This window comes from Coregonus lavaretus, assembly GCF_964263955.1.
Source record: "Coregonus lavaretus genome assembly, chromosome: 8".
Classification (NCBI taxonomy): domain Eukaryota; kingdom Metazoa; phylum Chordata; class Actinopteri; order Salmoniformes; family Salmonidae; genus Coregonus; species Coregonus lavaretus.
In genome coordinates, this window is record NC_139995.1 from 34,556,584 (window position 1) to 34,578,410 (window position 21,827).

The window sequence follows — 21,827 nt, forward strand, 5'->3', positions numbered from 1 at the left end:
ATAATCACTGTTCTCTTTTCTTAATCTCCAGAAAAGCACAGATTTCAGATACACTGTGGACACGTCCCATTGTATTAACTTTCATCTGTATGTATCTAGCTCTGCGGAAAGTAGCGCTGGGCTGGGTCATATAACTTACCTCACCTACTCAAAGTCAAGTTCAGACTCACCTGACACATTAACCCACATAATATTCTATCAAATATATTTGACACGGTTCGCATCCTAATCATTCGGTCTCTGCATGGTTCTTTGTTATATCTGCTCTGTGGGGATGAGTGTGTTTACCTGTGGACTGTGTGCTTATAAATGCAGTGCTTCCAATGCCCTTAATAGCCTGTAACAAGCCACTTAATGGATCTAACGATGCCCCTTATCGTTCATTTGGTATAATGAGCAACAAGAGCTGGAGCATCATTGATAAATGTGCCCTTATGTTGCTAGGTTACTGCTTTGTCTTTATTGTATAGCTTGGTATGTTTGGTATAGTTAATGGTGTTGGTGGCTTTTATATAAGTCGATGACACAAGAAAAGTCATAGAGTTAAGAAGAGACATACACATAAAGTACGGTATATAATGTCATTTAATATTGGTTCTCTATGGAAGAAGTTTAACCATGAAACATTTACAAAATATACACAAGGTGATGCGTGGATCAATTAACAATAGTTCTATTTCAGTAATATAGGTTCAAATCAAACACTTTTTTACATGGTTTGTGCACTGGTTCCATCGGTTGCTCTCTTGTTGCGGTAAGGATGAGGGTTGGGGTTTGTAAGGCTCCAGGGAAGACCAATGGACCCATACAGTAGATGCACACCTTGCGTCACCCAAACAATCGGGCACCTCTTAAACATAGCACCCCCGCTTTGTCTTCTATGGTGCTAACATCATACAGCAATCAACTCAAACAAATGGAGTAGGAACCAGTCACAAATATTATATCCAATATGTACAACAATAGAATACCTTAAAACATATAACCCAACAAATATGGTCTAAAATGTCCAAATAGTATCTCCCTGATTACAGCATACAAATACAATCCATCCTACTCTCAATTCTTACAAATGTAAATAATACATTTTCTCATCAAATCCCAAATATTGGATTTCCAAAAAGATTGATGACGTGATTTTGAAAATAGCTTAGGTCGTTATAACAGTGCATAACACAGTCAGTTAGGGATCTAATAGTGTGTTTTATACATTGCTATTGCTCTATCATATGGGTTGATTTCAGAGGTGTATTGATGTATGGAAAGTGCTTTGTTATTCATTGAACAGCCTGTGTAGGGTGAATGTGTAGGAAGAAAATATATAGTTTGTGTGTATTTCCCTTTCTCGCGTGAAGAGGGTGCGCTTCCTTCTTGCTGGTTTGCCGCTGTCTGTCTGTGGCGGGACAGAAGGACATAGTGAGGCGTGGAATGAGAGAGGAGGAATGGAACAGTCTTTTGGTCTTCAATCACTGTCACCGGGAGTTATGGGTAATGGAGGATTTTTAGACCCTCATCCCTCAACTTTGGGAGTTGAGTTGGTCTAAGATGGTGCTTTGCCATCTAACTCACAGCACACTGACTTGTTCAGCAGACTATAAGTCTATGAGTCTTTTAGAGATTTTACCAGCTCTGAGAATTGTTCATGAGGTCATAGTTCAAGAGACTCCACCCTCCTCTTTTCCTCCATCTTCCTCTGAGATGCCTCTCAGTCCACCCATTCACCCTGTCCAACCCTGCTTCTGCCCCAGTCCTAGCTCCAGCACACACAGCCCATTGAAGAGAGCCTGATGGTGACTGGCTGGTGGCTTGTGGCTGGAGTGAAGGGGTCATGACTTCCCCTTTCAGGGGTCCGGTAGTCAGTGGGTGTCCCTGTGGGCTGTGGTTCCTCCAGGCCCTTAGAGGTCGATGCTGAAGGCCAGCAGTTTGTCGGAGTGCAGGTTGTTGAGGGTGCGCAGGTCGGGGAGGCGTAGCAGCAGCTTGGGGAAGAGGGCGCTGTCGTCAGGGCGACGGTGGGTGATGAGTGAGCGCAGGGCTTTGATCAGAGTCTCCTGAAGCTGCTCCACTGCAGCGACGTCAGCCATACCTGAACGGTCTGAGAGACGAGAGGAGAGAGGGTTAGATGCATTGCGAAAAATCTAAACAAAACATATGTGATTCTTTAAGAGATTTATAGTGTGTGCATTGTGTGTGTGTCTCTTATGAGTCTCTTACCGGCAGACACTAGCACCACAGCCATGAAGAGGGCCATCTCATCGGGCTCCAGGCCTAGAGCTCCCAGCCTCTCACTGAACTCAAACATGGTGTCCAGCAGAGAGCCCATGCCCAGCGCCCGAAGGGATGTCAGGGGGTATGTCTGGCCGTTCAAGAAGGTCACCGTCTTCTCCTTGGGGTCGAACAGCGAGCAGAACCTGACCATCAGCACCTGGAAGGTGCCGGCCTTAAGCAGCATGACCTGGTCGTGCTGGCTGAGACTCTGGAACCCGGGGATGCTCTTGGCAAACTCCACCACCTCCTTGACGGCCGGGGTGAAGCACTGGGAGAAGGCCTCCCAGATCTGCTGGCTGGAACGGTCACGGGGGGCCACGGGACATGCGTTCAGGGGACATGCCTGAGAGAGAGGGAGAGGGTTAGAATGGCTCTATGACACTCCTACAGTCATGTGTGTATTGTATATATAGTAATACTATGGAAATACATAGTATTTTAAAGAGACTCACCAGAACTTTGGCACCTCCACTCAACTTCCAGGGGCAGGTGGTCTGGTTTTGAGACTTGCCGGCTGGAAAGCTGTTGTGATTGGCTTGGAAGGTCTGAGCGGACTGGCTGCCATTGGACATTGGGCATTGACTCTGATTGGATGATGGTTGGTAGGTATACTGGGCGTTGTCAACATTGTTGTTGCGTGGGCAGCGAGAGGGTGTCTGGTAGCTTTGTGTGGGGTGTGACTGGTACCCCTGAGAGCGGTTGGAATGGGAGTGGGTTTGGTGTGCCGGGTGTGAGTAGCCAGACTCATGTGCTGGATTGTTGCGGACATTGTTGTTGTTGTTGTTGACGGCCATCTTGATTACTGGCTTCACATCCTCTTGGGTGAAGATGTTGTGGTAGGCAGAGGAAATGGAATCTCCAGATTCTGGACTGGCTGGGGCCTCAGAGGAAGAAGGGGAGGAGTCAATCTCCATGGATGCTGATTCGTTGAGGCTGTTCATGTAGCTCTGCATCTCGTCCAATAGCCTCTGCTTCTCACGCTTGGGGATACGCCCAAAACGCACAGCTGAGGAGAAGGAGGACAAGGGGAAAACAAGTTAATGCTAATGAATCGATAATGCCGATGACAGTGACTAGAGCTAGTATAGCAGTGGCCAGTTACTTATCTATCTAATTCAACCTTTACTCCCTGACACTGATTGGGAGTGCAATCACTGTGTGGCACGATTACTGACTAATCCTACAGGGTATAGAAAGCTGGGGGAGATTTCTCTCCTCTCTATATAACCAGTCTGTTTCAATCAACCATGAAATTACATGGTATACCACCCCCTTTCCTCTCCTATTTGACTCCTTCATCCCCCTCGTCATCTCTCCAAACCTCCCATCCCCCTCTCTATAGCGCACATCCTCTGTAAAATCCATGTATTATTATTATTTTTATTTTTTTATAGTCTGCTACTGTATGCTACACCCCTTCCCCCAATCTCTTTCCCTCTTGCTCCATCTATCCTGATCGCTCTCTTCCTCTTTCTACCTCGCCCCTCGCTCACTCTCGCTCTCTCGCTCCTCTCTGTGTTTCTGTTAAGCACTCGTTATTTTCTCTATGAAAATAGGTTACTGGGTCAGCTGGAGTAAACATTGTCATTGGTCGAGTGACAGAGTGAGGGAGGAGAGATGTCAAAGTAGAGAAAAGTGAAAACGTAAAGGACTGAGAGGGTGAAGGAGTGAGAGGGTGAGGGGGTAATATGATAAGATTAAAGGGGTGAAGGAAATGAGAGGATGATTGAATGAGAATTAGGGATTAAGGGAATGAGATTGAGAGTGAAGGGTAAAACGCTGAAAAGGGAAAAAGGGGTAGATGAGTGACATCAAAAATGTAGTTTTAAATGAATGCCTTGTATTCATACATTACATCTTCAAATATCAAAGGTATCAATAAAAATATCAATTTACAGTGAAAAAGCAACACCTATGCTGTGATAATAAGAGCCTTTCCAGTAATTGGCGCATTGCTGCAATGGCGGGTAATTTTCCTCCTCGCTAGCGTTTTCCTTTTATAGGTCACCTCAAAATGTTTGCTCCAGAAAAGTAGATGATTTATTATCACCTAGTTTAGAGAGACCTCAGGAGGGTACGGTGGCCTGTAGGGAAATGATGCCATACAGGAGAGGGATGGAGCTGAGCCTCTAACTGTACCAACTGTACTATCCTCCAATAATATCTGAATAGTTTACCAGTATTAGAACATGGCATATTAAATGCCTGTATGTTTTAGACTTTAGATGTGCAAACACTTTCAACCTGCCACATAGGGTATAATGAAGCGGCCTGTGGCCTAATTTACTAAAATAAACCGTATTTGCAACAGTTTTTCCCATGACTGATGACTACTGGGACTCCCCAGCTGCTTCTGTCATCAATCAGAGATAGAGAAGGAGAGGAAGAAAGAACAGAAGGAGAGATGAAGGAGAGAGAGAACGGATGGGGTATTGAGGAGGTGTGACTGAAGAACGAGAATGACGCCAGATATAGATGGAATGTTCTCTTACCATCTCTGGACATGCCCACGGAGAGACACTTCTTGAAGCGGCAGTGCTGGCACCGGTTGCGGTTCATGCGCATGATCAGGCAGCTCTCATTCTTCACACACATCTTGTAGTGGATGTTCTGCTGGATGCTGCGGCGGAAGAAACCCTTGCAGCCTTCACAGGCGTGAACACCGTAATGGAAGCCAGACGCGATGTCCCCGCACACCTTACACAGGAGCACCATGCCTCCTGTCTCTGTGAGGTACACAAAGAGAGGAATGATTGGTTAGACATTATAATAGACAAATATAATAAGAAAACAGAAAGACAGAAAGACAGTAGGAGTGGTACTTACTGGTAAAGGTGCCAGTGAAGCTACAGGGCCTCTTGGCCACCATAGGGTGGGCATAGGTATTGCCAGACGATGTAGTGGTTGCAGTGGCATTGGCTTCAGGGAACTGGAAGACTAGTTTGGGTGAAGGTCCTCCCCTGTTCTCCCCTCTTTCTCTCTTCAGAGGGCCGATCTCGGGGAAGGAGACAGGTTCAGGAGATGAGGGTTGGGAGTGGGAGGACCGGGGGGACTGGGTCTGGTACCCGCTGGAGGGGCTGCCAGGGCTGGGGCTGGCACTACCAGATGAGCCAGCATACAGTATCACACCACCTTAGAGGGCAGAGGAGGAGAGAGAGGGAGGGCAGTTAGTGTCACTGCTGTCACTGTGTCACAAGGAAGCAGACAGAAGGCTATGCTGCCAGCGAACTATCTGTGCAAAGATGCATAGATCAATATCTATATCTGTGTCGAAATAGTTCCACACGCACACGGACAGGCACACAATGTAGGTAGGTCAATTAACAGATAAGGGTTGAGCAATAGGCTACTTTGATTAGGTGCCTGTCTTTACTTGGCTGGGTTCCCAAACATGAACACACCTCCTGCCTGTGTAGTCGACATTTAAACCATAACCAGTCTCAAAGAAGCCGATAAAAGGTCAAAGAAGGTTAGAATGTGTCTGGACAATGAGGTAAAATCTAACTGGGGACCGACCAATAGTATTTTTCCTAAATGTGCATTTAAGACTTCAAAACAAGTATTATCATTCTAGCTATGACTATTCAGTGTCAGAAGATGTGGGACCTTGAATTCATACAAAAACAAAATAATAAAACAATTCCAACAATGGCCTGATTTTGTTCCAAACAAATATTTCTATAAGTTACTCAAAGTTCTCACTCAAATTCTCGAATGTTCGAAAGCAATTTGGGGATGTAAACTCGGAAATGTCTCATTACTCCCTCCCTCTCCCCATCTCTCCATCCCTCCCGCCCTCACTGTAAAGATTGTGCTCTGTGTACGAGAAGAGCGACAGCCCCTCACGTGTACGCTGAGCCAGCCAGCCTGGAGCCAGCTACCTCCTCGCTCTAAAAGCAAGCCTCGGTTTTTTTCCCCCTGGCGGCGCGCCATGAAGCTTGGTCAAACCGCCAGCCACCTGACCACCGACTCACATGGACTCCTGACACAGTTCCCGTCAGAGCTCACAAGGCACTTTCCGCAGTCCCGTGTATACAACAGCCGCAGTACAATAACAGGCAGCTGGGAGCTCACGTTTGGAAGAGAGAGGGCTTTAGTACTGTAAGTACAGAGAGAAGGCAGGGCAGGCTACTGTGTGTATACTGCCATGCATTCCACTGAGTAACCGGAAACCCAGAGGGGGCCACATACAAAGTTATTTTGTAGGTGTTTTAGTCGGTCAAGGGAAGTTATACCTATCACAAACCCGTGCCCACATAGATTGAATGTATTTTTTCAGTGACGGAACAAGCAAATTAAAGCATTCTTACACATAGGCTATGGCCATCTGCAAGCCCATAGGCGTTAAATCAGTTCATTTGAACTCATTACCTTATGTGGGTTACAATTCATGCAGTTAGTTATCTGACTGATTACACACCTGATTACATATAATTTCAGTCAGACTTTTATGTTTTCAATACAGGTCAGACAAATTTGCAAATTCAATAGCATATGACTCCAATATCTTGACGGTCAGTCTTTTTCATATTTTTATCCTTTACCCGCTTTTTTCCCAGGGACCTTGAATTCTCTATGAAACATCATGTAGATCTGCCTCCTGCCTTCCCTTGTTTCTCTCTCTGCTGGAGGAGACACGTGCTGCTGGCTGGGAATGTCTGTTTAGCTTCAATTGAGTGTGCCTGATTGTAATTCCTCTGCCAGCACGTGTCAACACTGACTGATGGAGATTAACTCTGCTGAGGCTTCACTGTTCGCATGTGGCTTCCTCTACTCTACCTGACAGTCTGACTTTAAACCCCCCCAACACACAATCCCCCCCCATAGCACTCCTCTTTGTCCCTCCACATCCCCACATACATACAGCCCCATGAGGGTCGGCAGGTAGCTTAGTGGGTAAGAGCGTTGTGCCAGTAACCGAAAGGTCGCTGGTTCTAATCCCCGAGCCGACTAGGTGAAAAATCTGTCGATGTGCCCTTAAGCAAGGCACTTAACCCTAATTGCTCCTGTAAGTCGCTCTGGATAAGAGCGTCTGCTAAATGACTAAAATGTAAATGTAAATGTGAGGCTCAGGCTCCACACCCTCCTAAGTTGTTTCCAGTGGCTCTTACATAGTGCTGAGCTGTTGGTTTGGTTTCCAGTGTCAGGTGGCAGCTCAGTAAGGGCAACCTGACCTCTGGCCTTCTCTATGGCAGAGACAGAGTAATTTACCAGGAACCGGAGCGTGGCCAGGTGGCTCGAGGAAAAGCCCCTCCCTGGAGCACTATGCTATGACACAGGTGACGACATGTGATATGTGGGGTAGGGCTGTATGACACAGAGCTAGCGTAAACAAATAGACAGTAACTAACCCCTCCTTCCTTCCTCTCTCATGGGAGTCCCACCCACCTCTCTCATGGGAGTCCCACCCACCCTTAGATGGGAGACAGCCAGGTAGCATGTGTGTATACCATATGTATAGCATATCTATAAGGAAACGCCCTTTATTAACTTCCTTACCCTCTCGTGTAGTGGTGTGGCACATGGAACACTTGGCCATGACTCAAGAGTCAGGTGGCAAAACACTCAGCTTGGACTGAAATACATATCTTTCAAACCAAATATACATTTTATTTTATTTACCTCTAACACTAATTGTATAAAGACCAAATAGCTCATAAACAATATTGTAATTATGTCCTTTTTAACATGACAATCTAATGACTATCAGATTAGTTTATTCAAGGTAAAGCCCACATCCCTTCCCATCCGATAACCAGGCTTCTGACCTTCACCCCTGTTCTAAAGTCACATATATAACGGTACCATAGCCACTGCTGTTGTAGAACCTCCATACTCTGTCACTGAGGTTGAGGTCAGCTTTAACTCCAGTGCTTAGTGGGAAGTCAGCTAAACAGACAGGGCTTAAATCAGGTGAGGAGATTTATGTGTGTGAGCTAATCTGATAGTGGGCTGGGCTGCAGGGTAGTGTCCGACAACGTGAGTCACTCCCATGCCCTCCCTCTCTCGGTGACCCCTAACACACTTACTCACTCCCTCCTTCCCTTGTTCCCTCCAGACATTCCAGACACTGTGTCCTTGTTTAATCTATAATCTCAATGGCCTTCATTTGTAAGTGTTTGGTGGTTTACGGTGAAAGAGTAAGTCTATAAATACATTACAGTGAATAAGACTGATATTCTGAGAGGTGAACCATTGGTTAAAAACAAAAATAGATTGAATACCAGTAGAGTAATAATTATATATTTTCCAGTTACATTTACATTTTAGTAATTTAGCAGATGCTCTTATCCAGAGCGATTTATAGTTAGTGACTGCATACATTTTCATACTGCCCCCCCACAATTATTTTGGAGTAGAAGCCTATAGATACTTTGACATAGTAAACAGTAGACTCTGAGCCAACATATTATAGCTATATTATACAGACAGACTAGGCGAACATTCAAACAACATTTTCGAGGTTTCGAGTTCGCTAGTTAGGCATACTTGTCAGGGTCATTTGTGATATCAACGAGTGGACTATTGCTACAATGTAGGATATCCTCAACACGTGACATTTTGGCTATTGATAAGATGTATAAGAAATGTATCACAATATCCGCTATATTGGATATACTGTATATGTCATACTATTCAGTTGTCTTTCCCAAAGAAAATATACATAAAACTAGCGAATAGGCTTCTAAAACGTTCTGACCCACTGACCAAACTCTGGCAACGGCATAACAGGAGTCCCCCGGAAAGGCTGTGAGTGAGCCGGGAGCGAGCGAGTTAGATGAATAATCCGGGAGGGCGGGGTGGGAATCACGCGCGGCACGTGGATGCTGAGGTTAATGCACGTGATGTCGCTCTAGGCATGCACGGTTGGCACTCGGGTAAATCAAGAACATGATGTCCACCATTATCAGACGGTTGCCATGCATGTAACGGCTCAGATACTTATTAGACTCGAGAACATGGCAGTAAATAGGGGGCGCGGTAATTCGAAACCAATGCCACTATCCCATTACCTGCTGTCTTCGGGGAAAGACTGTAGCTTTGGCAATGGAGTTATTCCAGCCTGAATTTTGTAGGCTAATAACATTACGTTTATGGTAATTGCTTCATAATATCAGTGGCACCTGACTCAAAATGCAATGCTTGTGTATTGAATATTTAATTAATGCTATTAGAATATCTTTAACTTTAGAATAGTGAGTGGTAAATGTAGTCACCTAGTACAGGGATTTCCTTTATTAGGGAACCACCCCCATATTGTGACCTGCCAGAGATTAATTTACTGCTATGAATTTATGTCCTATGGAGGCCAACATATCTGTTGAAATGAAGGTTGAACACTACCCATTACTGAGAGTGGGCTTGTGGGCATCATTCCACTGATGCCAGTGATCCACTAGCCGAAAGGATATGGTTGGCACCCAAACATATATATACATTAATTTAGTGTAATTCATATTTGCATAAATACATTTTGTATTCCATATCTTGTATTTTTGAATATCTTATTATATAGTATTGGTAAAAATGTTTTGACTAGATATGCTGGTGTGTGCAATAGATCAGGGAAGATAATGATAAAACAGTTTTTGTGATCTATTCATCATCTCCTTAATTTGGATCTGGCTCGAATAGCTGTTTGTTCTTAAAAGTTGGCCTTCAAGTCAAGACCAGTTCATTTATAAATTGTTTTGGCTCACATGTCTATGGAATAGGCGTGATTGGTCCTTGACACACGTGTTGAGAGAGAAAAAAGTTACGCCGCAGCGCTGAACAAGAGGGGAGTCACCAGTCAGGGAGCGTGACCAGTTCTGTAAATGAGTCACAGACCCGTAAACACGCAACCTCAGGTCAAAAAAAGGAAACACCTTTCTGGAGTAGTGCTGATGAAAGGATTCGAATGGCTTTGTTTTCCCCACATCATCCGGTTTGATTAGATTGCGCCAACAATTCTCAACTCTCCAAGTCAAGGCAACTTTACGCACAGAGCGCATCTGCGCAACAGAATCAAAGTTGTTCCAAATGATGTAAAAGTAAAAATGTATCGCTAAAATAATATTGTATGCTTAGAAACCGACTAGCCACATGAAGGATAGACGAGCTATAGCACTTGCAGGCACCAGGGACTGACAGAGCATGTAAGGTCGGACCGGTGCTGCACATGAGATGTAGCCCAAAGGCCGTCAGATGGCGATATTGAGTCGTTTCATCTTACCGTCCAAAGGGAATGTATGCGGCCAGATATACACACATATCCCCCGTGGACCGGTTCGTACATAAAACATTCTCCATGCAGGATGCAAAAGCATTGATTTCCTCCTTCACTCGATTTAATGGTGAGAAGGCGGAAAAAACTAGGAAAATATGCGTACTTTCTTTATGAAACACCATTTTCCTCCACCATGCTACAGTGGCTGATGCTAGTCCCTGATGTTGCGTTTCTCATTCAGCCAATCAGGTTGCAGCAGTCTGCTATCATGATGGAGGCGAGATGGCTTCAACACAGCGCCCCTATCAGTCATCTAGTGTATATATAAATCATTGGTTGAATCAGGTGTGCTAGCTCTAGAATAGATCAAATACATGGAACGGCTGGGGGTCCCCGAGGAGAGGTTTGAGAAACACTGCAACTCACTGAAGGCTTGACAACCTTCAGGATCAGGCTTCATAATTGACATTTCATTCATTTATCCATTTATCTGGATATGCAGTGTAGCCTCTGGCAATACATGAACAATCAACTCATTCATTCTCAAATAATAATATTTAAAAAAGAGAATCACAGAAACTGCCCTGCACATTACCATTACGCACGCTATAGCCTATGTAGCAAACACAGTGAAGGAAAATGCCCAAATAGTACACATTACATTTACTCAGTAGTGTTAATTTACAAGTACAGTATAAGCAAATATATTGATAGCTTAGCCTACAACTGACAATAGCATAGATTGGTAATAACGTAATGAAACTCACCAGGGCTGTTGTCCATGTTTTCCGGTATTTGTTTGATTTATAAACGGTATTAAACTTATTAAATGTTGGTTTGTTTCTGCGTCAATGAGGAGTTTCGTTGATATAGGTCATAGAGTCATGAAGCGCCAAGAAAGCATAGAGTGGGTAGCCTATCCCAATGATAAAATCAATGAGACTGTGCGCAGGTCCTTCAAACCCGTCAAGTGTGAAAGATATCAAAACTGATTTAAAGTAGAGCAAAACCTAAACAGGTTTCGGTTTGACGAAATGGTTACAAATCGTCTCCAATGTGCGTAATTGCGACCAGTTTCAGTGCCTTTGTTGTCCGTAGCCTGCTTCGCTTGTTGTCCGTAGGTCGTGTGATGTAGTCTAAACTAAATGTTCTTTGAAAATAAATTCCAAGCACTCAGGTCTAGTGCCAGTGTACAGTCACCATCAACATCTCCAAAGACAGAAGTGTGGGAGTAGTTTACGCACACCCATCCATTAATAGGCAATACACTTCGCCCACACTAACCAGCACGTTTTCAGGTGTCTGAGAAATGTGAGCAGTTTTTTTTTGGCCCCCGTTTTTTTTGTTCCTTTCAATCTCTTTCATAGGTTTTGTATGCCAAGGATTACACACACACTCTCTCTCTCACTCTCTCTCTCTCTCTCTCTCTTTTTCTCTCTTTCTCTCTGTATTCCTATGTCACGCTCTATTAGAGTATCTCATCCACCTCTTTTACCCCCACTTTCTTTATTCGTTCTCACGTTTTCATTGGTCGAGAGCTAGAGGGGAGGCGAGACAGTTGGACTCACTCGACATTGGAATGCTGGTAAAGCTCCGCTGCATGTGCGCGCGGCATGTGAGCCACCGAACACGATGTCCTACTGACACACATTCTATGCAAATGTGAGAGGCCTTGTGATAAGAAGGGAGGAGAGAGAGGGGGATAACACATGGAAGTAGGCGGAGCTCACCGTGACTACCGCTCCCTCCACCCCTCCTCCTCTCCACCACATTCTGCCTTCAGAAGCGATTCTGTTTTTGCTAGAATCTCAGCATCGGAAATTGGCATGGATAATGATGGGAATGTGGGTCAACATCAGTTATGAAAAAACACATCAAACAGCAAACATTTCTGTAAAGGCACCTCATAGGCACCCCGGGGTGCCCACGTTTTTTGCGCATAGACAGGGAGTTGAATGTAGGTCTATTGAGCTCCGCTGGAGGGGCTCATCTCAGTACATGCGCCTCATGTTCTCTTATCATATAACGGATTTTGAATAAAGAAGTCATGATGAGTGACGCAGATGCTTACAACTAGGTTATAACATTATTATACAACTGGTTAAATAGGGGTTGTTTGTGTTATGTGTTCTCTGTGGCAGCTGGTTAGATTTGGTCAATGCCGATAGGCTATTAGACGTCATCACTTTTAAACCATTGTAGGCCTATAATAGCCTATGTCCTCACGTGTTATTCGTAATGAAGCAGCGCCACTCCGTGGTAGAGTTCACGGTGCCGTGGCTCACTCCTGCTGGCCAAACGTTACGGTTTGCAGGGGCAGTAGGTGAATTATATATGAGTCATATGGCACAAACTTTAGACCACGTTGCTTCCGATTCAAGAAAAGTGTATAGCCTAGACTAGAGTCATTCGTCATTATCATGTTTCAGACATTGCTCATTGTTGGTCATATAACCATACATGAAACTGGTCCCTTTGGGTATTCATGTAGTCTCGAAAACCTGACCCTAGGCAACACAGGAACTACTTCACTGCCTACATCACTACTTTATCCGCTTGAATAAAATACAAAATAGTAGCTTTTTTTAATGTATGCATTTCACAAATGGCTCGTTTGCATCAACTACCTTAACTAAAACCATCGCAAAGGTTGCAAACTTGACCTCGTATTTTTCCGACTTCCCAATTGTTTCCCCAGTTGTTTTTCATGACCAGTGATCTTCAGGTCGGAAAGTCGGAGCTCTTGAAAGAGGTCCGAGTTCCCGAGTTGGAATTCCGAGTTGGATGACCATTAAAATCGATTTTCCCAGTCGGAGCTCGTTTTTTCCTCCGAGTTCCCAGTTGTTTTTAACCCACTGAAGTTTCCGAGTTCCCAGTTGTTATGAACGCGGCAATAGTCTCCGGAATTTTTTCTCGCATTATCGACGTAGGCAGTGATGTAGTTCCTCTACGCCAAAGTCTATCAATGAAACCAGACCCTAGTCACTGTGTTGCCTAGGGTGTCTTTTCGTTATCTTCGCGGTTTTCTAGACTAGTATTAATGCGTAATTACGCACGGAATGACACGATAGTCCTACAGTTTACAGTAATTTAAAATGTATTTATATCAACTCATATTTAGAATCAGTAAATTACACATTCTTAAGCACAATATAAATGTGGCATAACATAAAAAAAATAAAATATATATAGCCTATACATACTATTATTTTTAATGGAACATCATAGAAGTTTGTAGGATTTTGAAGAAATAAGTGGTGACAAAGTTGCTTGGTTATGAAACACTTGACCAGAGTTGACCAAGCTTCCTGCCATCCAGGACCTCTATACCAGGCGGTGTCAGAGGAAGGCCCTCAAAATTGTCAAAGACTCCAGCCACCCTAGTCATAGACTGTTCTCTCTGCTACCGCACCGCAAGCGGTACCGGAGTGTCAAGTCTAGGTCCAAAAGACTTGTCAACAGCGTCTACCCCCAAGCCATAAGACTCCTGAACAGCTAATCATGGCTACCCGGACTATTTGCACTGCCCCCCCCCACCCCATCCTTTTTACGCTGCTGCTACTCTGTTAATTATTTATGCATAGTCACTTTAACTCTATCCACATGTACATATTACTTCAACTATCTCAACTAGCCGGTGCCCCCGCACATTGACTCTGCACCGGTACCCCCCTGTATATATAGCCTCCCTACTGTTATTTTATTTTACTTCTGCTCTTTTTTTCTCAACACTTTTTTTGTTGTTGTTTTATTTTTACTTTTTTTTGTTAAAAATAAATGCACTGTTGGTTAAGGGCTGTAAGTAAGCATGTCACTGTAATATCTGCACCTGTTGTATTCGGCGCATGTGACCAATACAATTTGATTTTATTTTATTTTATTTGATTGGTTATGACAAACTTGACCAAAGTTGCTTGGTTATTATGACACACTTGATCACACTTAGCCACTGATTTCATAGTATGTATAGGCTACTGTAAGTAGGCCACAATATATTGACTGTTTCACCAACTGTAGTTGCGAGGGATTACTTATCGGGCTTTATTTGTAGGGTCATCATACATTTCCTGCACATGCCCAGGAACTACTTTGGTCTAGTTATCGGCTGGACTAAGACATATTGTTGACCTATAGTTACCTGACCTGGAACAACCATTTGCCCTAGTTGGCATGATGCACTGGAGTGGAAATTCTTCTGATGCTAAATATTGTCACTTACTTGATACTTTCTGATTAATGGAAAGTGTATGTCAATTCAGTATATAGAAATGCCTGTAAATCTGTACTTCGTCTTCAAATGGACACATGTTGCTGTCTCTCTCTCTCTCTCTCTGGTGGACTGACTCTCCCTTCTGTACCCTGGCACGGGTAGCCTTTGACACGACAGCCAGATCCATGTCCTCACGTGTTTTTCGTAACGAAGCAGCGCCACTCCGTGGTGGAGTTCATTGTGCCGCGGCTCACTCCTGGCCAAACGTTATGGTTTAGTAGGGCAGTAGGTGATTTCTTTATGCATCAAATGGCACAAGTTTTAGACCACGTTGTTTCCGATTCAAGAAACGTGTGTAGAGTTAGTCGTCATTATCATGTTTCAGATATTGGTCATTGGTCATATAACTAACTAATCATGAAACTGCTCCCTTTGTGTATTGTGCAGAATTACACGTAATTCCTACAGTTTACAGTAATTTAGAAACTATTTTTATCAACTCATATTCAGAATGGGTAAATTACACATTCATAAGTACAACATATATGTGGCATAACATTCATGTTAATGGCCATCATAGAAGTTTGACGGAAAGTCATGATGTGACGCAGTTGCTTCACACCTAGATTATGAAACACTGGACCAAAACGAAATGGTATCCATAATGTTTTATAGGTAATATTGAATATAACATGAGCAATAAAGACATAGGCTACATTGTCTGTTAAATCAAACGCAGCCGTTAAAAACATTTTATAATGAGCTATGTAGCAGTTATGTACTGAGCCTATAGATGTGTAATTCATGATGAATATGAGGGTTCATTTGAATCGAGAAATGTTTCGAAAGTTAAATTAATTGCAGTTAATTACATTTAATCAGTTAATCATTTAAGTTAATCATCGTTAATCACGATTTACAAGAATATCACAACATTAATGATTAAAACAATTTTAGCCATTGATTTCATAGCTCAGTGTGTATACACTGTAAGTAGCCAACAAAACATTTACTGTTTCACCAACTCTAGCCTATAATTGTAAGGGATACTTATCCCGCTTTATGTGTAGGGTCATCATGAGTTTTCCGTCACACGCCCAGGGACTACTTTAGCCTAGTTATAGACAAGGCCATGACATATTCTTGACCTATAGTTATTAATTTTTATTATTTTTAATTATTTTTTACCCCATTTTCTCCCTAATTTCGTGATATCCAATTGGTAGACCTATAGTTACCTGGTCACGAACAACTATTTGCCTTAGTTGGCATGATGCACTGGAGTGGAATTTCTTCTGATGCATTTTCACAAAATATTGTCACTTACTTGATACTTTCTGATTAATTGGGTGATGATTAATGGAAACATGGACACATGTTGCTCTCTCTCTCTCTTTATATGTCTCTCTCTGATGGACTGATACTCTGCTCTTCTCCCTGACTTGTACACTTGTTATTTACTCCCCTTCGTTGGTTTAAAGCATTGGTTTGGTGTAGGGCTAGATGGAGTTAGATTGGTGTAGGGCAATGTAGAGGGAGTTTCATCTTCAATGGAAAAAAAAATATGTGGTATATATACAGTACTAGTCAAAAGTTTGGACACACCTACTAATTCAAGGGTTTTTCTTTATTTTTACTATTTTCTACATTGTAGAATAATAGTGAAGACATCAAAACTATGAAATAGCACATATGGAATCATGTAGTAACAAAAAAGTGTTAAACAAATCAAAATATATTTTAGGTTTTAGGTTCTTCAAAGTAGCCACCCTTTGCCTTGATGACAGCTTTGCACACTCTTGGCATTCTCTCAACCAGCTTAATGAGGAATGCTTTTCCAACAGTCTTGAAGGATTTCACACATATAATGAGCACTTGTTGGCTGCTTTTCCTTCACTCTGCGGTCCAACTCATCCCAAACCATCTCAATTGGGTTGAGGTCGGGTGATTGTGGAGGCCAGGTCATCTGATGCAGCACTCCATCTCTCTCCTTCTTGGTCAAATAGCCATTACACCACCTGGAGGTGTGTTTTGGGTCATTGTCCTGTTGAAAAACAAATGATAGTCCCACTAAGCGCAAACCAGATGGGATGGCGTATCGCTGCAGAATGCTGTGGTAGCCATGCTGGTTAAGTGTGTCTTTAATTCTAAATAAATCACAGACAGTGTCACCAGCAAAGCACCCCCACACCATCACACCTCCTCCTCCATGCTTCACGGTGGGAACCACACATGCTGAGATCATCCGTTCACCTACTCTGCATCTCACAAAGACACGGCGGTTGGAACGAAAAATCTCAAATTTGGACTCATCAGAAAAAAGGACACATTTCCACCGGTCTATTGTCCATTGCTTGTGTTTCTTGGCCCAAGCAAGTCTCTTCTTCTTATTGGTGTCCTTTAGTAGTGGTTTCTTTGCAGCAATTCGACCATGAATGCCTGATTCACACAGTCTCCTCTGAACAGTTGATGTTGAGATGTGTCAGTTACTTGAACTCTGTGAAGCATTTATTTGGGCTGCAATTTCTGAGGCTGGTAACTCAAATGAACTTATCCTCTGCAGCAGAGGTAACTCTGGGTCTTCCTTTCCTGTGGTGGTCCTCATGAGAGCCAGTTTCATCATAGCGCTTGATGGTTTTTGCAACTGCACTTGAAGAAACGTTCAAAGTTCTTGACATTTTCCGGATTGACTGACCTTCATGTCTTAAAGTAATGATGGACTGTCATTTCTCTTTGCTTATTTGAGCTGTTCTTGGTCTTTTACCAAACAGGGCTATCTTCTGTATACCACCCCTATCTTGTCACATCACAACTGATTGGCTCAAACGCATTAAGAAGGAAAGAAATTTCACAAATTAACTTTTAACAAGGCACACCTGTTAATTGAAATGACTACCTCATGAAGCTGGTTGAGAGAATGCCAAGAGTGTGCAAAGCTGTCATCAAGGCAAAGTGTGGCTACTTTGAAGAATCTCAAATAGAAAATATATTTAGATTTGTTTAACACTTTTTTGGTTATTCATGATTCCATATGTGTTATTTCATAGTTTTGATGTCTTCACTATTATTCTACAATGTAGAAAATAGTAAATATAAAGAAAAACCCTGGAATGAGTAGGTGTGTCCAAACGTTTGACTGGTACTGTATATGACATTTCTTACATCAGTCCATTCCTTTTGAATCCACGAGGGGGAGTGAATGAGTGCACACTTCAGGGAGAATGGTAGAAACAGACCCTTGCCATTCACATTGGGAAGCCAGATGGAATTCCTACACAATTGGGTAGTTCATCTTTTTGATCCTAGAGGACGCTGTTGGCATATATAAAGAAGAAAGAATTACTACTGTGCAACAAGCAGTAGGTTCTACTGAAGTATCCAGAAACAAACTAGTGTGTGGGGGTTTATATGTGTTTTTAGGTGATGGTATGTGTTGTGTCTGTGGTGTCCATTAATGTGTTCTTCTTCTTTTTATATAGTGAGGTGTAATCTATCATTTATTCTATTGTCAATCTGTTGCCTTAGTTTCTTCTTCGGAGAGTCTGGGTGTGAGTTCCTTGACTTTGTGTGTTTGTGTGTATTAGTGTGTTTGCTGTTTTCCATGCATTGATTAATGTATTTGTGCTTTTAAAGATGTTGGTAAGTGTTTTGTGTGTTAATCAGTATCTTGATTGATTAGTAGCCTCTGTGTTGTGTCTCAGGGTGTTTTTCTTTATATGTGCAGGTTTTTTTCTGTGTGTGCATGTTCATGTGCCTTGGTGTGTGTGTATGCATGTGCCTGTGTGTATGTCTGTGTGTGTGTGTGTGTACATACACTACCGGTCAAAAGTTTTAGAACTCCTACTCATTCAAGGGTGTTTCTTTATTTTTACTATTTTCTACATTGTAGAATAATAGTGAAGACCTCAAAACTATGAAATAACACATATGGAATCATGTAGTAATCGAAAACGTGTTAAACAAATCAAAATATATTTTATATTTGAGATTCTTCAAATAGCCACGCTTTGCCTTGATGACAGCTTTGCACACTCTTGGCATTCTCTCAACCAGCTTCATGAGGTAGTCACCTGGAATGCATTTCAGTTAACAGGTGTGCCTTCTTAAAAGTTAATTTGTGGAATTTCTTTCATTCTTAATGCGTTTGAGCCAATCAGTTGTGATGTGACAAGATAGGGGTGGTATACAGAAGATAGCCCAATTTGGTAAAAGACCAAGTCCATATTATGGCAAGAACAGCTCAAATAAGCAAAGAGAAACGACAGTCCATCATTACTTTAAGACATGAAGGTCAGTCAATACGGAAAATTTCAAGAACTTTGAACGTTTCTTCAAGTGCAGTCGCAAAAACCATCAAGCGCTATGATAAAACTGGCTCTCATGAGGACCGCCACAGGAATGGAAGACACAGAGTTACCTCTGCTGCAGAGGATAAGTTCATTAGAGTTACCAGCCTCAGAAATTGCAGCCCAAATAAATGCTTCACAGAGTTCAAGTAACAGACATATCTCATCATCAACTTTTCAGAGGAGACTGTGTGAATCAGGCCTTCATGGTCGAATTGCTGCAAAGAAACCACTACTAAAGGACACCAATAAGAAGAAGAGACTTGCTTGGGCCAAAAACACCAGCAATGGACATTAGACCAGTGGAAATCTGTCCTTTGGTCTGGAGTCCAAATGTGAGATTTTTGGTTCAAACTGCCGTGTCTTTGTGAGACGTGGTGTGGGTGAACGGATGATCTCCGCATATGTATGTACAGTAGGGAGAACAAGTATTTTATACACTGCCGATTTTGCAGGTTTTCCTACTTACAAAGCATGTAGAGGTCTGTAATTTTTATCATAGGTACACTTCAACTGTGAGAGACCGAATCTAATACAAAAATCCAGAAAATCACATTGTATGATTTTTAAGTAATTAATTTGCAAGTATTTGATACATCAGAAAAGCAGAACTTAATATTTGGTACAGAAACCTTTGTTTGCAATGACAGAGATCATACGTTTCCTGTAGGTCTTGACCAAGTTTGCATACACTGCAGCAGGGATTTTGGCCCACTCCTCCATACAGATCCTTCAGGTTTCGGGGCTGTCGCTGGGCAATACGGACTTTCAGCTCCCTCCAAAGATGTTCTATTGGGTTCAGGTCTGGAGACTGGCTAGGCCACTTTCTGGATTTTTGTTTTAGATTCCGTCTCTCACATTTGAAGTGTACCTATGATAAAAATTACAGACCTCTACATGCTTTGTAAGTAGGAAAACCTGCAAAATCGGCAGTGTATCAAATACTTGTTCTCCCCACTGTATGTGGTCCTCTGTAGCTCAATTGGTAGAGCATGGCGCTTGTAACGCCAGGGTAGTGGGTTCGATCCCCGGGACCACCCATACGTAAAAATGTATGTACACATGACTGTAAGTTGCTTTGGATAAAAGTGTCTGCTAAATGGCATATATATATATATATTTTTTTATGTATGTAAAGCATGGAGGAGGAGGTGTTATGGTGTGGGGGTGCTTTGCTGGTGACACTATCTGTGATTTATTTAGAATTCAAGGCACACTCAACCAGCATGGCTACCACAGCATTCTGCAGCGATACGCCATCCCATCTGGTTTGGGCTTAGTGGGACTATCATTTGTTTTTCAACAGGACAATGACCTAAAACACACCTCCAGGCTGTGTAAGGGCTATTTTACCAAGAAGGAGAGTGATGGAGTGCTGCATCAGATGACCTGGCCTCCACAATCCCCCGACCTCAACCAAATTGAGATGGTTTGGGATGAGTTGGACCGCAGAGTGAAGGAAAAGCAGCCAACAAGTGCTCAGCATATGTGGGAACTCCTTCAAGACTGTTGGAAAAGCATTCCAGGTGAAGCTGGTTGAGAGAATGACAAGAGTGTGCAAAGCTGTCATCAAGGCAAAGGGTGGCTATTTGAAGAATCTCAAATACAAAATATTTGTTGATTTGTTTAACACTTTTTTGATTTGTTTAACACTTTTTTGGTTATATGTGTTATTTCATAGTTTTGATGTCTTCACTATTATCCTACAATGGAAAAAATAGTAAAAATAAAGAAAAACCCTTGAATGAGTAGGTGTTCTAAAACTTTTGACCGGTAGTGTATTTGTGTGAATATGTGTGTTTGTGCTGTTGAGACGCTCTGGGTATGAGGATTGTCAGAACAGGCTGTGACAGGGCATGCTCATAATTACAGAGGGCTGTGTGTTTTGTAACTCAACAGAAACTGCTGCCAACACACACACCTGCAAAACACACTGCACCTCCAGCTCTCCCGACTTGCCATCCCTGCCTCCGTCATCGCGCTCACACACACACCGAGAAACACATTATGTACCCACCCATACACATGTACATTATGTACACACACACACGCACGCGCGCACACACACACACACACACGCACGCGCGCGCACACACACACGCGCGCGCGCACACACACACACACACGCGCGTGCGCACACACACACACACACACACACACAGGCATGCACTTCACATATGCAGACATGAAAAAAACAGCCATACAAACACACAGTATAAACACATGGAATATGTAGAAACATACATTTGAAGAGACTCATGCAAATGCTAGCCTCGTAAATACCATGTTGATGATATCCGTGTAGCTAACATCCATGTAAAAAGATAGATGGGAGGTGTTGAATGAAATTGAAGGATGGGACTAATAACAACTAACAACAAATAATAACAAGATAACTAATAATGTAAGCATACTGTGTCCATAATAAGTATATAGGTTGTAGGTTGGGAGATTTTGTGAAAGAGCACAGTTAGGAAGATATGGCATATAGAAGCAAAAATTGACTGTGTCCATAAAATGTAGATAGTAAGTATAAGCTGGAAGTAGAGGCCAAACATTGTTGTTCACTAGTTTACTCCAAGTAGGGAAAGGGTGGCGGGGTTGGAAAGTAATAAAGGGGAATATATATATATTTTTAAAGGATATGTATGTGTATGTATGTATGTATGTATGTATGTATGTATGTATGTATGTATGTATGCATGTATGTGTGTATGTATGTGTGTGTGTATGTGTGTATATGTGTATATATATATGTATATGTATATGTGTATGTGTATGTATGTATATATATATA

General features: G+C 42.6%; 1 protein-coding gene across 1 annotated transcript; it reads right to left on the reverse strand.

Annotated features, from left to right (window-relative positions):
- Nucleotides 1-567: 567 nt before the first annotated feature.
- LOC311133466 (nuclear receptor subfamily 1 group D member 1-like) lies at nt 568-11,913 on the reverse strand. The gene is made up of 6 exons (XM_084166944.1): nt 11,242-11,913; nt 5,092-5,397; nt 4,758-4,991; nt 2,718-3,271; nt 2,212-2,608; nt 568-2,092 (listed from the first exon to the last, which is right to left on the reverse strand). The coding sequence occupies exons 1-6, from the start codon at nt 11,255-11,257 to the stop codon at nt 1,896-1,898; spliced, it is 1,704 nt and encodes a 567-aa protein (XP_084023070.1). The 5' UTR covers nt 11,258-11,913; the 3' UTR covers nt 568-1,895.
- Between the last annotated feature and the right edge of the window lie 9,914 nt (nt 11,914-21,827).

Excerpts from the sequence above, each read along its gene's own strand:
- LOC311133466 (XM_084166944.1), bottom strand. Across the intron at positions 3,272-4,757 it reads CGTGGGCATGTCCAGAGATG|CTGTGCGTTTTGGGCGTATC; the intron begins GTAAGAGAACAT and ends CCTTCTCCTCAG. Across the intron at positions 2,093-2,211 it reads TGTGGTGCTAGTGTCTGCCG|ACCGTTCAGGTATGGCTGAC; the intron begins GTAAGAGACTCA and ends CTCGTCTCTCAG.